The sequence below is a fragment of the Trachurus japonicus genome, chromosome 9, assembly GCF_045865225.1.
Source record: "Trachurus japonicus isolate A0001 chromosome 9, Traja_1.0".
Classification (NCBI taxonomy): Eukaryota; Metazoa; Chordata; class Actinopteri; order Carangiformes; family Carangidae; genus Trachurus; species Trachurus japonicus.
This window is the reverse complement of record NC_140915.1, coordinates 10034324-10051395: the sequence shown is the minus strand read 5'-3', so window position 1 is coordinate 10051395 and position 17072 is coordinate 10034324. Positions and strand designations below refer to the sequence as shown.

Genomic DNA, 17072 nt, shown 5'->3' with positions numbered 1-17072 from the left:
GGAACCACTATTGAGCCATTTTAAGGTCATAAAGGTGGCGGCAACAGATCTTGTCCAGTTCTAGGTTGCACATTAAGGTTATTGATGAAGGTTAGGAAAGACGACCACATCTTGTTAAAGTCCTCAGCTTTTCCTCTCTCTAAGTCAGTTTTTCCAGTGCCAAATTAGATGACAGCTCTGTAATCCATTGGCCCAAGGTAGGTCTTCTACTGCAGATTTTATACTTAATGGCCATACGTACCTCACACAACCCCACTTCAAAACAGCGAACTATCCCTTTAAGGACAGTCTGGAGCCCTGTGATGTGATGTGATGTTCAAAGTAGTAACTCTCTCTGTCCGTCTCGTCCACTCAGCCCCCACGCCAGGCTCAGGGCAGCCGTCCATGCAGCCCAGCAGTCAGCAGCACCGAGTCCTGCAGCAGCTGCAGCCTGGAGACCTGCGTCTGCAGCAGCTGCAGCAGCAGCAACATCACCACCACCACCACCAACAACAACAACTACAACAACAAGCAGTGCAGCAACAACATGCAAATGCACAGCAACTCCAATACCTCCAGGTGCTCAACACAACACATGCAAATGAAATCAAACACACTGCTCAACAGCTTTATTGACAGTTTCAGTTCTGGATGTGGCATCGGAGCAAATGTTGAGGTTATGAATGTGTGTCCGACCCGTCCTCAGTACCAACAGGCTGTGCAGCAGTCGCTCCAGCTCCAGCAGCAGCAGCAGCAACAACAGGCCCTGCTCCAACAGCAGCAGCAACAGGCCCTGCTCCAGCAGCAGCAACAACAGGCCCTGCTCCAGCAGCAGCAGCAGCAGCAGCAGCAACAGCAGCAGCAGCAGATGATGATGCAGCCCATGTACCAGCAGCAGGTGGCTCAGGCTCAGGCTCAAGCTCAGGCTCAGGCTCAGGCTCAAGCTCAGGCTCAGGCCCAGGCTCAGTACGCAGCCATGGTGAGTTCTGTCAGAAAAAAACAAAAAATCTCCAGTCTCGACAGGTTCGAACTTCTCATCTGAGCTGAAATCTGACTCTGTTTGATATTAGTATTAAAGGAGACATATTATGCATCCTTTTCTACAAATTAAAATAGTTCCCAGGTGTCTTAAAGACGTGTCTGTGACATGCTTCGGTCAAAATCCCCCAAGGGTCAAACATCACAGCTCTTTTCATCCTCTCAAAACAGCCCCGTTCAGAACGGCTGGTTCAGTGCCTGTCCCTTTAAATGCAAATGAACCACTGCTTGCCCGGCCCCCTTCTAGGGTGGGATTATGCAAATTCCAAAACTAGTTACATCACTGGAAGACAACTGAGGGATCAGCTCGTAAAACCACTTGGATTTCAACCCAAGGAGCCTGAAAATTACAGATTTTTTGTCAATTCTCACATTTTGGGGTCCGGAAGGCAAGTTAAAGGGATACTTCACCCAAAATCCACAATTCACCAATTTTCTACTCACCGTTATGCCAAGGAAGGGTTTGGAGAACCTTCAGTCATCAAAATGCTTTAGGAGTTCCAGGGGGGGTCCGGCTGTTAAGTGGCAACAGATTTTCATATAATGGCGGCGGATAGAGTTCACTTTTGTATCGTCTAAAACACACACTATGAAACAATTTTTTCCTGTGGCAGCTTCAGGACACTTGGGTCAGTAGGACAAGCAGTATGGAGGCATTTGGATGTTTCATAGTGTGTGTTTTGGACGATTCAAAAGTGACACAATTCACCGCCATTGTATGAAAATCCGTTTCCAGTCGGACCCCCCCTGGAACTCCTAAAGCGTTTTGATGACTCAGAAAGTTCTCCAAACCCTTCCTTGGCATGACGGTGAGTAGAATTATCGATTTTGGGTGAAGTATCCCTTTAAGAGCCTTCAAAAAGTGACATTTCCATAATATGTTCCCTTTAATGTTGAAGAAGCCTTTTGCTGTTGGTTTGTAACTCAAAAAACCACGACAGAATCTGAGAACAGAAGATTTTCTCCAAAACTGCAATAAATAGTTTGAGCAAATGACAGCGAAACACATGGAGACGCAGCGTGAAACGCCACGGAGCTGAAATTTTTCATTTAATGTCAGAATGGCCTAAAATTGCTCTCTCTGTTCCAAACACTGGCAGCCAGTCGAGATCTCCCCCACGTCTGTGCCAAGCAGCATTGGAAGCAGACGCTCCAAAACTTCCTGCTGACTCTGTCCAAATATTCAGAGAACTAGTATTTACACAGCTACTGAATCAAACACACAAACACAGGTCCTCCGAACGCACACTGTTAGGGCGGCGCAATTTTTAGTCTCGTTTTCCCACCGAACGCGTACCATCTGTTTTATTTCAGAGGCAATCTGGTCCGAGCGAAGCCACGAGGGGATCGAACAGAGGGTGAAATCGAGCAGTTTCCTCTGCGTTGCGTCCTGACATATGAGGCGGTTCGCAGACGGGACAAGAGAGCACCTCTCGGAAAATTACTGCTCTTATTCCCAAGAAACCTGCTGCCTTCAACGCTTTTTTAAAGCAGCGGCGAACTCCGACCTGGCGCTGTCTGTCTGTCGTTGTTCCCGACGACGACGACGAGAGCTTCATTCGCAAAGCGGCCGCAAAATTTGTCTCATATGGTTTTAATAACAGAACATCAACTTTGTTAATTTGGATATTTTAAAAAGCACAACAGTGATGTGCTTTCTTTAAAAAAAAAAAAAAAAGAAACAAAGTGGTAGAGGATGGAGCAACGATGCCAGACTGAGAGAGTTTTAACTTTAATCTCCTCCTGAGGATTCACACAAAACGTTTTTGTTATATTCATAGACCAAATATTAAAAGAATCAGGTGTTTTTAAAGCGAAGCTATGCAACTCCGGTCTCTTCTCCTCTGTTATGGATAACATTGGATTGTGGATAATGTTATTTATCATATATGATATTACGATGTGTATACTGTATTTCCTCAAATAGGAGCCGGGGCCTTTATTTCCACAACTGCCCAGAATACCCGGCTTTTATTGAGGAAATACAGTATATGTCTAGTCTTATCTGTTATAAACAAGAGATTACGGGTTAAGGGGCGCGTTACGTTTATGTGGCGGTGCCGCAGAGACAAGAGCTGGGACACCGGGTCGGAGGCTCTGATCTTACAAGGTTGGTTTTCAGCCAAGAGACGCTAAGGGAACAAGTTACAAGTCATTGATTTAACTGAAGCTGGTTCATTAAGGTAAAAATATAGCAGAGTTCCTCTTTAAATGTATGCAGAGATCATCACAGACCCTTTTTCTTTTTTTTTTATCTCACTGTTGAACTTCTTTGGTCCAGATAATGTTGCTCCAAGTCAAACATAATCAGCCGACATCAAAATGCTGTGCAAAATGTTTTAGGTATTAAACGTACTGAAACAGTGACGACGCTTCAACGGCTACAGGAAGCAGAAGAAAAAGATATCAAATCAATATTTGGTTCGACCTCCTTTTTTTTTTTTCCCCTCCTCCTCGTTCCACCTACACACACTTCTTCTTCAGGAACTTGGCAGGTGCTTCGCTCGTAGCATCTTGGAGAACCTGACACAGTTCCTGTCTCCTGGCTCGGTGTCGGAGATCAGGGCTCTGTGGGAGTCGGACCATCTGCTGCAGGATTCTTCCTCCTCCTCCTTCTTCTCCTCCTTCTTCTTGTCTCTGAAGATCCTGTCGTCCTGCCGCGGAACGAAACCAAACGCCTCCCCAGCGCTCGCGTGATGAATTATATAACTAAAAAAACCTAAAACTTTTGCACAGCGTTTAAAGGGGCATTTCCAGTGGTAATCAATGTTTACCTCAGATATCAGGTCACCTATGATCAGTTCATTTCATACCATCCATACTCCCAACTGCAGCACGTGGACGTTTATATTTGTAGAATCTATCGTTTTTTCAATGTTCATTAATGGGCTCCGGACTCATTTTATATTGTTCTGTGGTCGACCCATCATTTAAATGTTAAAATCCGCTTTACAATTAAATTAAATCAAAGTTTGGGCTTATTGCAGCTTCCGAATTATTCCTTTCTGGCTCAGAGAACACAACAGTAGAAGGACTCTGAGGCGTTTGTTCTCTGACCTGGAAAGGAACACTGCGGAAGCTGTGATAAGCCCGAACTTTGATTTAATTTAATTGTTTTAACGCCCCAGTATGTGACTTATTTGGCTTTTTATTAGCAAAAATCAAATATTGCTTTCATAAATACGTATTTCACTGAAGTGGAATCACACCCGCATACAAATGAAAGCTTTCTCGTACCTTAGAATGAGTTGTTACAAGTTGTTACAAATACATAAGTGGGCGACGCACCGAACTGAGGCGGCCATGTTGCATCGCCATTTTTTACGTTGAGTGGCAGCGTGACCGTAGGTAACCACGGAAACTCACCGGAGCTGTCGGCTCGGCCTGTTAAAACTGTCACCACTGTGTAGTGTGAGGAAGGACGGAGGCACTGGTGTTGCATTCAGGTGCAGTCAGGCAGACGGCCGTCGGACAAACCAACCGGATGTAATACTCGACGAGAGAAAGACGGTAAAACGTGGGTCAAGTAAACAATACGACATCACCATGACAACATATTGTCACGCCTGTATCGTTTTGCCTCGTGCTGACGGACCACTTGTTTACATAGACGCTTGTTTATCCTGTTACATGCAGCGTCTGTTGTCTGCCTGACGTCTGCCCTATTTCACGTGAATGCAACATCAAGAATACGTTCAGATATGCAACCGTACCGCTAGATGGGGGGAATTCCGACACATTATACCTTTTTTTAATTTAAATTATGGTCGACCATTGATGAACATTGAAAAAACGATAGATTCTTGAACAAAAAATGAATATATAAACGGTAATGGATGGTATGAAATGAACTGATGATAGGCGATCTGATATCTGAGGTAAACATTGATTAACACTGGAAATGCCCCTTTAAATTAAAGTTGATTCTTGTTGCACTTTGGAAGAAAAAGTTCGTTTTTTTGTTCAGCTTGGTGTTCCTTCTTCGCGCTTGTTTGACTCTCGTCCCCTCATCCCTCCCCCTCCACTGTGTCCCCGGCTTTCCAAATCCAGAACTGGTTTCTAACAACATTTCATCATCTTCGTTGCCGTTGTGTCATTGTGCGCCATGAAATCAAAGGTCCGTCCCTCATTCCCTCCCCCCTTCTTCTTCTTCTCCCCCCCCCCTCTCTCTCTCTCCTCCGTCCCTAACAGCTGCACCAGTACCAACAGGCTTTTGTCCAGCAGCAGCAACAACAACAGCAACAACAACAACAGCATCATCATCATCAACATCAACAACAGCAACAACATCATCAACATCAGCAGCAGCAGCCTCTCCCCTACATGTCCTCCCCTCTTGAGTTCCAGATCCCCCTGGGCTCCTTTAACGCCACCACACCCACCGCCGCCGCCGCCGCCGCCGCTGCTGCTGCTGGGACCGCGGCGGGATCTGGCCAGATGGGGGCGCTCTCACCTGTGGATCCCTCCTACACTAACGCCAGGTAACGTAACGTAATGTAACGTGTAGTAACCCTGAAGAAGACGTGTTTGAAATGAAACCAGAGATCTGATTATTGTGTGTTTATTAAGGTTTTTAAATTTGTTTTTATGGGGCAGTGATTGTATAATTCAATATAAAAGTTGCTTTAATTCGGTTAAGTTTAGTTTATTATTCAGATCCCCATTAGCTGCAGCAAAACCACAGCTATTCTTCCTGGGGTCCGACAGAATTACATATACAGTACAGAAACATTATAAAAGCAAAAACCAAAAGAAACAAGAACATCAGTATATAAACATTATCAAAACAACACAAAGAAAGACCAAAAACAAGGTGAAGTTTTAGCTTCCTCACTTCTTGATCTCATATCGGCACCTTATAATACTATAACCATACATACTATTTATAATATAGGTTAATGTGGTGAAAACACTTTGTGACGCCTTATAACGCCGGCATTATAACATACTTATAATAAGTTATAATGCAGTTATAGAACTGTATATCTGTAGTTATAAACACTCATAAATGATCGTAAGGCTTTATAACAATAAGCATAACACATTATAGAGCATTATAACTCATTATAATACCATTATTAATAATAATGCCATTATAAAATGCTCTATAATGTGTTATGCTTATTGTTATAAAGCCTTATGATAATTTATGACTCTTTATAATAGTCATACACGTTTATAAGCCAATTATAACATATTATAACTATATTTACAATGCATTATCGATGTGGGCATTGTCAGTGAGTTACTAACAATTATAACATATTATAATACCTGGCCTCATAAGTCATGATAAAACGCTTTATAGTGTGTTATGATTATTGTTATAAAGCATTATGATAATTTATGAGTGTTTATAACTATAGTTATACAGTGCTATAACTGCATTATAACTTATTATAAGTATGGTTATAATGTGTTATAGAGATAGGCATCAAATAAAGTGTTACCACTATTTCTTTTTTAATGTCAGTTGTGCTGAAAGAGAGAGAGGAGAAATAGTCGTTGTCGTGTGTGACAAAGTGATGAAACCACACTTCAGTGTTTTATTTTGTCTAACAAACTGGGAAGTCTGTGATTCAGACACATTTTGTGACCTTTTCTATGTGTCTTAGATTTGTCTGGTTTCTAAATCATGGAGGCAGATAACTACGATTTGTAACTGTGATAAATATCTAAAGTGAGATTTTTAGTTTTCATGATGACTTGCAGAAACATTGTTTGTCTCGGTTCTCTCTTGTGTAATGAACCGTAGTTGTGTAACAGCTGTTCCTCCTGAACTCTTAATTTTTTTAAAAAGCAAAAACAGGAAGAAGCTATATGAACTACAGTAGTCTGAGCAAAGAAACTGTTTATTGTTATTTACTAGCTTGATAGAAAAGACGAGTCAGAGAGGACCAGAGAGCAGAAAAACCTCTGTTGTGACCTGGTGTTTTCCTGTCCCCCCTCCCTCCGCAGTAGAAACCCTCTCCTGGCCTCGGACGCCATCACCCCTCCCTCTCAGAGCTGCAACAGCGCCGTCTCCAACCCCCCCGACATGTCGGGCTGGAACCCGTTCGGAGAAGACAACTTCTCCAAGTTGACGGAGGAGGAGCTGATCGACCGGGAGTTCGACATGCTCAGAGCAAGCAAGTGACCCGCCCACTTCTTTTCTTTACCTCTTTACCTCTGTCCCGTATATAGATTTACTAGTAAAAGGCCTTAAAAATATATTATATTGTCTTTTATTCAGATTTTTAATGTTGCTGCTTTCAAATGGATGTCTTCAACTACTGTTTATAATATTTTCATCACAGTGAGAATTTTTGGTGCTGAATAAATCACGTGACACAATGACATTAATATAATTTAGGATGAAGATATTTTTGTTCTTTTTTCACATCAATGAAAAATGTTCTTGAACTCAACTGATTATTTTCATGTTACCTACTATAACTGTTCATTTTGAACTGATATCAATGCCTTTAATTGAAAAGAGTATATTTTGAGTTTTGGCCTGTGTTTCCATCGCAGGTTTGGTATTCAGTTTTGTTTAAAGTGGTGTTAAAGGTCTTTAAAAGTCTTAATTGAACTTCAGTTCAGTAGTACCTGTAGTCACCCTGGTTACACTTTTAAAGGGATAGTTCACCCCAAAAGTGCCTTCTCTGAGTTACAGGGGGGTCCGCACAGCAGTATTTGTCCATATAATGGTTGTCAATGGGGCTCACTTTTCTTCGTCCAAAAAGACACACCAAAAAACATCCAAATACCTCCATACTGCTCGTCTGTAATGTCCCTCTTGTATTGAAGCCCCGACATCAGAAATTGTTCCGCCGGTCAGTGCAAATCACGCGAGATTTGCACTGACACAGGAGGAGCAGTGAACTGAGACACTGGGAGCTTCCGCTACAAACAAGCTTAAAATATAGACTTATTTAATTTTTTCCGGAACAATTTCTCATGTCGGGGCTTCAATACAAGAGGGACATTACAGACGAGCGCTATGGAGTTCATGGCAATTATTGCCCCAACAATTATTCTGATAAGGACAATAAATCTAAATCTAATCTAAGCAATAAACACCAAAACATAGAAAAGTCAGATATTTAACATAAGAAGTTAGAAATTTCAAATCTGGTTTGTGGGAAAGATAGTCAGCCCATGTGTGGATGCTCTAACGTCTTCTCCCTGTTGCTCTTGTTTCCTTCAGACAAACCTGTGGAGAGAACAGCCAGCGTGGAGACGGACCGGTCGCAGCCCGCCGTCATCGCCGCCATCACCGCCGCCAAGCCCCTCCCCCCCGAGGATCTGTTCGGCTCAGTCCCGTTTGTGGCCAGCGCAGGCAAGTCTTAGAGGAGTCTCTACCATGAGGACCCAACACTGTGGAGCCACCTGCCTCCTCCTCCTCTTCCTCCCTCCCTCCCTCCTCCTCCCCCTCCTCCTCCTCCTCTCTCTCTGATCTCACTTAGAAACCAATGATCAGTTTGTTGTTTTTGTGTTATTCTCCTCATTCATGTTCAGTCAGCAGATCTAGACGTTGCCTCTGTTGTCGGTTTACGAACTGAACTGAACGAATGAACGAACCGTGCTCCTCCTGTGACTGGAGCAGCTTCTCGGCGGTGATCGAAAACTTAAAAAAAAACAACAAAAAAACAAAACTGCCCTGTGGTTACAAACCTTTATGCAAGACAACTGGAAGAAATGTATGTGTGTGATTGTGTGTGTGTGTATGTGTGTGCGAGTAAGTGAGCATCCTCTACAGCTCTAACTCTGTATCAAGGTACTAAAAAAAAACACAGAGTCTCACTCACGAGTTCTCTCTCTCTCTCTCTGCATAAGAAGTCGTTTTTATTTTTTATTCTTTATTTTCAGTGCATTAAAAAACTTTAGAGATAAAAACTTCCACTGAACTGACGAGATGGTTCGTTTCCATTGGCGATAAAAAAAGCAATACGAACACGACGACGAGGCCGAAGCGACAACCCAACATGAAAGGTACGGTAACGAGGGCTGAGTGATGTCAACGTGTCTGGTTAAAACACACAGGCCATCTAATTAAAAACCATCAATATGTGAGTTCTTGTCACTTTTTTGTGCTAATATTCATATTATCCTTTTCATCCCAGAGGTCAAATGTAAAGGGATAGTTCAACGTTTTGTCAATTTGGCCCATTGCCATAATCCCTATCATCATAGCAGTAGGTTCTTTACCTTTATTTGTCCTTGCAAGCTATTTTAAAACGGCGGAGCAGAGCCGCGAGCTGCTCAGAGCTACGCTACGGAGGCTCATGGGATTTCTTGGGTTTTCCTCATCAAACTCATCAAATACTCAATCCAACAACTCCAAAACGCTCTGGTGGACAAGTTGTGACCTGCACATTCACCACGCTATGAGATAATAACACAACGTTACCAGAGTTGTTTTGGAGGGAAATTCATGCAAAACTGCTGATGTGCGTTGCCTTCAGGGGGCAGTTTTTCATCAAGCAGTCTCTGCATTTACCTCTAAAACAACTCTGTCTGGTAATGTTCTGTTATTGTCTCATAGCGTGGTGAATGTGCAGGTCACAACTCGTCCACCAGAGCGTTTTGGAGTTGTTGGATTGTGTATTTGATGAGTTTGATGAGGGAAACTAAGAAATCCCATGAGCCTCCGACGTAGCGTAGCTCTGAGCAGCTCACGGCTCTGCTCCGCCGTTCTAAAAATAGCTTGCACCGACAATTAAAGGTAACGAACCTACTGCTATGACTATAGGGATTATGGCAATGGACCAATTTGCCAAAATGTTGAACTATCCCTTTAATTTAATTAAGTCATTAATCCTCATGTTAACGACCTGTTTTCTTCTAACAATCCAGATGCAGATGCATGTTGAACAAACAGCTGTGATTTTCTGATAATCCTAAAACCTGAACCCTGATTTGAAGACAAATCCACATTAAAGTTTTACCCCCCCCCCCCACAAAAAAAAATAAATAAATAAATAATGCAAACTTCGACACCAATGTGACATCTTCATCATCACTCAGCCCTGGTACTAAAACAACAACAACACTTGAACTTCCAAAAGTCTTTGTGGCTCTTTTTTGCCGTCGTTTACATCATCAACACAGTGAACTCTCCTCCGATCCAACGTCGCCATGACGCCTCAAACGTTCTCGTGTGGACTGTGCACTTTAAACAACTCAGCCCCGCCCCTCCCACCCCCCCCCCTCTCCTTCCACTTCCTGATAATAACCCTCCCTCCCCCTCATTCGGCTTCACTAACCCGTCGTCGGCCTGCATGTGGTTCAACCCCCTCCTTCCCTCCCTCGGTGAAAAAAATCAAATAAACAAGGTGAATATCACAGTGCAGTATTCCTTCATGTTACTCTACTACGACATCGGTGGCAGCAATAAGCTTCTGTGCCTCTGTAACTCTTCCCGCTCCTTCAATGTGAACTGTTTTTGATAGATAGATAGATACTAGATAGGCGGTTTAGGGGGGAAAAAAAACGCTGTTTGTAACTCAGAATATATTTAATGATGAGAAACAGTATCAACGCTAAAGCGCTTCGATATTTTCTAGAGGAGAGCAAGAGTTTGGTTTTGTTTGTTTTTTTACTTTTTACAGTAAATTCATCTCCTGTCCTTAAAGCGAGTCCAGTGGCTTCAGTCTAGTAGAGTCAGACCTGATGATGATGATAATAACAATACAGATGCAATATATATATATATAAATATATATATGTTACCCTCTGAGCACTCGAATGTAAGTGTGGAAATATTTTATCCTCTTCACTTGTTCAATAAAGAAATATAAAATTATATCAGAGCTCAAATTGGATCAAAGGAAAAACCAAAAAAGGAAAAAAAAAAAAAAAAGTTAAGAAAAGAAACCAAACAGTTCGAAGGGACTTTTTTTTAGTTTTTTCTTTTTTATTCTGAACCCACGTCGTCTCATTCCTTTCAGGCTGGCATGAAGAAACCTCTGATGAGTTTTGGATCAGCCTTTTTTTTTTTTTTAAAGCTTGTTGTGTTTGTGCCATCGGTGCGTCAGGTTGTTGTGATTTATTGGCTTGTTTACGCTCCTTCCTTCAGAAAAAAAAAGTGCAAACACACTGCCAGCAACTTTTCTTTTTTTTTCTTTTTCTTCTTTTTATACAGCCACCCTGTCATTAGTGGAGAAAGAGAGAGGAAGATGAAAATAAAAACCTCTCTCTGTGTCCTGGTTCGGTTCAGCCTCGGTCGCAGCAGCAGCGGTTTAATTTTCTTAAAGACTGAGCTGTAATTTTATAAAATAAACTGAATCCTTTAAACCACTTGTGAACAGTTCAGAGAGAAAACATGAAACTTAAGTGAAAAATTAAAGATTTAATGACTAAAAAAAAAAAAAACCCAGCTTCTGGCACATTCAGGACAAAACCCTCAGTTAAACATGAAACAACTCAGAATAAACTGGCTCATCCAACACCGTCAGAGACATTTATTAAATAAAACTACAATTAAACATGTAACAGAAGCTCATTTGGCCTAGATTTGCATTTATTTGCGGCTTTATATAGTTTCATCTGCGACTTCTGAATCGATTTCCAAGCAGATGTCTGATGTTTAATTCTTTCCACAATAAAAAAATCGACTTATTTCAGAAACATTTGAACATTTCTACACATTTAAAACTTTTATTTTGGCGGTTTCAGGAACAGGACAGGAGTGAAGTTGCTGGTGGTGCGTCTGCACATTTTCATTTAGCGCCTCCTTTTTTAAATTTTTTTATTTTTACTAATCTATAATACTATCAGTTTCTTTTTGCTGTGGAAGTCGCTCGGTTTCCATCCGTAGATACAAAGTGCCTTTGTGTCACACGTTTATTTACCAGATCAACAAAACTGACAGAGCTTTTTTTTGTTTGTTTGTTTTTCCTTCCCCACAGCAATTAAAATTAAAAAATAAATAAATAAGTTTTATTTTCCTGCAGTAGAGTGTAAGTGTGTGTAACGGACACAACCCGGCTGATGGCACATCCTCTAGTGTAAATCTAAGTTTGTGTCGAGACGAACGCTTCAACGGCACGACAGCGTTCTGTCGACTTTCCCGTCAAAATAAAAGCTGAACATTTAGATTTTTTCCTTTTTTTATTATTCTTTATTATTATTTTTTCCATGAATTGAATCCATACAATCCTAAAGGGCTGTATGTTTGTTTCCTCCTCCTCCTCGTCCTCGTCCGCCTTTAGAGCAGCACGTCAGAGTGAGCCATCTTTAGTCGCCCCATGAACTCATGTGACTCATATTAACACTTTTAGCTGAAGGTAAGTTAATGTGGCCTGACTCCACCTCATGTCTCCGCTCATGTCACTGCTTGCTCTTATTGGACCTCTCTGAAAGAAAAAAAAAAAAGACAAAAAAAAAAAAAACTGCTTCATTTCAGTTTAATTGTTGTTGTTTTTTTAAATTATTATTATAATTATTATTATTATTATTATTTGAGTTTCATTTTTCATCAGTAAGACAGCCATACTCAGAAACATCTTGTTCAATCATGTGTACTGGTGGATGGATTTACAGTTTTGGTACAGTTGAACCATCAAAAAAGCCAAAAAATGAAAAAGAAAAAGAAAGTGAAAGGGACGACCAGAGCCATTAACTGCACTTTATTTGAATTGTTTTTTTGTTTTGTTTTAAAGTGCGAGGAAACGTGAAACATTATAATCCCAGCAAAACTGACGGTGAATATGTTGTTATATTGTTTACATCTGTGCTTTTTCCTCTGTCTTTAATTTTTTATTTTTTTTTTGGTCAGCTTTACATCCTGTTGAGGAATTAGTCGCCCCAGATAGACTTTCAAAAAATATATAAATGAATAAAAAAATTTGGATTTTTATTTTATTTTGGATTAAATCTCAGTCAGTTAATCGTGTTGGGAAACGAAACTGTCAAAGCTGTGGAGTTTTAGCCGTGGTAGATAGATTATCAGCAGCTCCTGGTACCTCCCTCCTCCAGAACCAATACAAAACCTATAGATCGATAAGTTGTCTCACACATATCTTGTTTTATTTTTTTGTTTGTTTTTTTGTTTTGTTTTTGCAGCAGACTATGTAAACGGTCCTGTATCATACTGTGAGTGTGAATGTATTTCTTTATAGAATGTTACTGATAAATAAAAAACATTGAAAAGCAGCGTTCACTTTGGTTCCTTCATTTTATTATTATTAGAGCGACAGAGTTTTTTATTTAGCGTCTTTTCTCCACCACTACACCAACGAACGAGCAAGATGTTCCTGATGTAAACAAACATGGCTGTCTTTACTGTGAGCGCCTTCGCTGTCAATCACACTGACAACAAACCAAACTAAACTAAACTAATCTAATCTAACGTGTGTGACTAACTCAGTGTGGTTCATTCAGTTTGAACTTCTTTGTTTTTGTCTAAATTTGATTTTTTTTCCCACTTTTTTTTTGGTTTTCTTTTTTTCTTCTTCTTCCAAAAAAGATTTTTAATCACAGGTCTGATTATTTATTATGACCTCGATTGATATAATTGTCCACTTGATTGTTTCCCTCAACTAGAAGTATCAGAATCAGATGAGAATACGTTTTTATGACATAAGAAACAAAGTACCTGGGATTTTTTTTAAAATATCACCTAAATCAAGTCAGAAACTTCAAAATCATACTGGAAAAGAAAAAAAAAACTACCCATTGAAGCAAGTTATATAGATAATTTACATCCTCATTTTGTAACTGAATCGACCTTAATGAGAAACAGAGCAGAAGGTCATACTGTGATTATTGTTCACACCTATTGTTACTGCGATAAATTTGAATTTAATTTAAATTTTTGAAAACAATTTTTAAAAAAACATACAAATTATGATGACATAATTTTTTGTCGTTCAATCTTAGCACCAGACAAACATTTTCCTTTTTTCTATTTGAAGCACTTACTTATTGTGACACATTTGACCTTTTATCAAAACAAAGGGAGCTCCTGTTTCTCGGATGTTGCACTTCAGCTCAAACCAGCTGTTATTTGATTGATTGATTCATTAATAAATATCCATAGCAACAATTGATCAGTTTCTGCTAAAATACTAACACTTTGAAAGGTGTTAAAATATTTGCATCTTTCACCAAAACTTGAAAGGTCACAACCTTTGCTATCCTCATTAATTGTTATCATAGATACTATTATTGATTAATCCATCTAGTCCCGTTACTCAGAGATTTAGTTGGTGAAAACCATAATAAACTTTTTTTTTAAATACATAATTTAGTAATTTTTTCAAAATGACTGAGAGTGTTTTTTTTCTTTTCGTGGTCCCTTTTAACGGTGCAATGTTTAATTATTCCTCCTCAAAGACCAGATGAATCCTCATCTGTGTCAAAGTGGAAACTCATTAACCTCAGTCTGACGTTACCGTGGCGATAATGGGAGTTATTAGAGTGAAATAGTGGGAGTGGATGAGATGAGACTGAAGCTGAAGCTGAATCAGCAGTTTTGACGGATCTGAAAACTTGTTTCAGCTCAGTAATTTAACAAAATAAAAGTCCCAAAAGTGTTAAAAGACTCACATCAGCAAAGAAACATTTAGTATTTTCATCTTAATTAATGACTTTACAAACATGTGGGTTGATATTTCAGCACTTTGATAATCGGAGCCTCACTTTTAGTCCCTCAGTCTTCATTAACTGGATCTGGTGCAGCGACAGTTGAAGCCGATCTTCACCTCCGTCAGACCGGGCCTTTAATCCCTCCACAGATCTGTGTCAGCCCTGATCAAACATGAGTCTTCAGTCCGACGATGAGAGGTGAACACACGAATGATGAGAAGTTGTAATCTGTGCAGCCGAGCAGCTGCAGTCAGAGCACCTCGTGTTTTTCCACTTTTTGAGACTTTTTTCCGTTTTTATTATTTGCCGCCTTGTTTCATCTATCGGCAACAAAGCCTCTTGGCTAATCCGTCATCTCGTCCTGCCAGTTTGGATGATTCAAGACGTGGAGAGAGAGGTTTCCATTTTCGTGTTCACAGCAGGGGGGCCCTTTCTCTGCTTTCTAATGTACAACTTCCACTAATGGGGGAACAATAAAATTGGCTCATTGTGCGCGGCACAACTTATTTTCAATATAATTGGAGACTATCCACTTGCTAATTAGACTAATTTCTAAGTTGCCATTATGCAAATCTCTTGGAAATAAATTTACACAAGGAACACATTTTTTAAACAATTGCCAAACGGGTAAGAATTTATAGAAATGCAGAGGGAGCGGTAATAACTGAACAAAGCTTTATTTTTATTCTCTAAGTCTGGAGGAAGTAGTGACTGACAGCTTCAATCTTTTCAGCAGGAGATTTGAGTTTAAAAGCAATTTGGTGCATCTTGAAAAGCCGGGCGTCTGAATTCTTTGGCCTCCGCAGGATCAGAATAGAGAAGTCAGAGCAGCTTTCAGACCATATTGAGTTTTATGATTTTCCTTCGTCGCTCCTTCTGCTTCATTATTAGACAAACTGTTGGGATTTGTATTTGTGGACTTGGGGAAATCCAAGTGAAAGCCAAAGTAATCCTGATTTCAGTAATGCCACATATGACACAGCCTGAGAGAGGTATTATTAGGAAATGAAAAACTTCTCATGGTGGCACCATTCCTGTCTCCCTCGCCTCGTCCCTACAGTTTAAAAACTTAAATAATCAAACTCGGAACATCTGCCGAGGTCCGAGGTCTCCAAAAATCCAGTGTCTTTGCAGATAGAAGAAAACTTAAACGTCTTAAAGAGGAACTATGGAGGATTTGTAGCTTAACTATGCTACATTTTTACCTTAATTTAACAGCTTTGGAGTAGTGCTGGTTAAATCAATGACTTGTAACTTGAAGAATGGAGGCTCTCTGCCTTCCACTGAGCGTCTCTTGGCTGAAAACCAACCTCGTAAGATCAGAGCCTCCGACCCGGTGTCCCAGCTCTCGTCTCCATGGCGACACCGCCACACAAACGTAACGCGCCCCGTAACCCATAATCTCTTGTTTATGACAGATAAGACTACACACAGATATATACCGTATGTTATCTACTGCTCTATTGATTGCTCTCTTAAGAATACGAGTAATTTAAAGGGATAGTTCACAAAAAAATGAAATTCAGTCATTAGTGACTCACCCTCATGCTGATGAATACTCCGGGTTTTTATTCCTCAAAGTGCATCTGGAGACCTGGGAGGCCGGTTTGTAGTCCAACGAAAACTTTATATGAGAGTCAATAACCCCAGACACAAAAACGTCCATAAAACTACACAAAAAACATTTAATATTCCTCCACACTGCTCGTCCACTGCAATCCAAGAGTCCTGAAGGGATATAGTCCAGAGTTTACTGGAAACTACGTCATTTAGGACATTTTTACAGCCTAAACAGTCCTGTATTGAATTTGCCTGGGGCGCACTCCCGGACTTGCCTCAATGACGTTGTTTCGGGTAAACTCTGGACTATATCCCTTCAGGACACTTGGATTGCAGTGGACGAGCAATGTGGAGGAATATTAAATGTTTTTTGTGTAGTTTTATGGACGTTTTTGTGACGGGCCGTATTAATCTCATATAAAGTTTTCGTTGGACTACGAACCGGCCTCCCGGGTCTCCAGATGCACTTTGAGGAATAAAAAACTACTCCGGAGTATTCATCAGCATGAGGGTGAATTTCATTTTTGGGTGAACTATTCCTTTAATTAATCCCCAAAGGGAAATTCATTTGTTTGTCAGCTCATCACCATTTGCAGAAATATCATAAAGCCCGGTGGCTAATGGTACAAGGGATCCTCTATATTTCTCTTGCCAGCTTCACTGAAAACAAATGCACACGGCCGGAAAGCGACCGGACTAACGTAGTTCCTCTTTAACCCTCCTGTTGTCCTTCTGGGTCAAATTGACCCAATCTGTTCCCTTTCTCACTTCCTTCTTTCCATCCATCCATCCATCCACCAACATGGTGTTCATTATGGACAAACTGTGGCTAGCACAGAAGTCCAATAACAAAACACCGCTCGGGTTCAGATCGGGGAGGCCGTTCCTCCCAATCACACCTCTCCAGGTAACACTGTAGAACG

The 17072-nt window shown here is 40.7% G+C and overlaps 1 protein-coding gene across 1 annotated transcript in view; it reads left to right on the top strand.

Annotated features, from left to right (window-relative positions):
- Positions 1-17072, top strand: part of bmp2k (BMP2 inducible kinase) — a 57535-nt gene that overhangs the window by 37429 nt on the left and 3034 nt on the right. Inside the window, exons 11-15 of the mRNA XM_085785895.1 lie at positions 356-558; positions 686-958; positions 5209-5498; positions 6976-7145; positions 8207-8338. Of these exons, the coding sequence (XP_085642021.1) occupies positions 356-558; positions 686-958; positions 5209-5498; positions 6976-7145; positions 8207-8338 (1068 nt within the window). The remainder of the gene's footprint in view (positions 1-355; positions 559-685; positions 959-5208; positions 5499-6975; positions 7146-8206; positions 8339-17072) is intronic.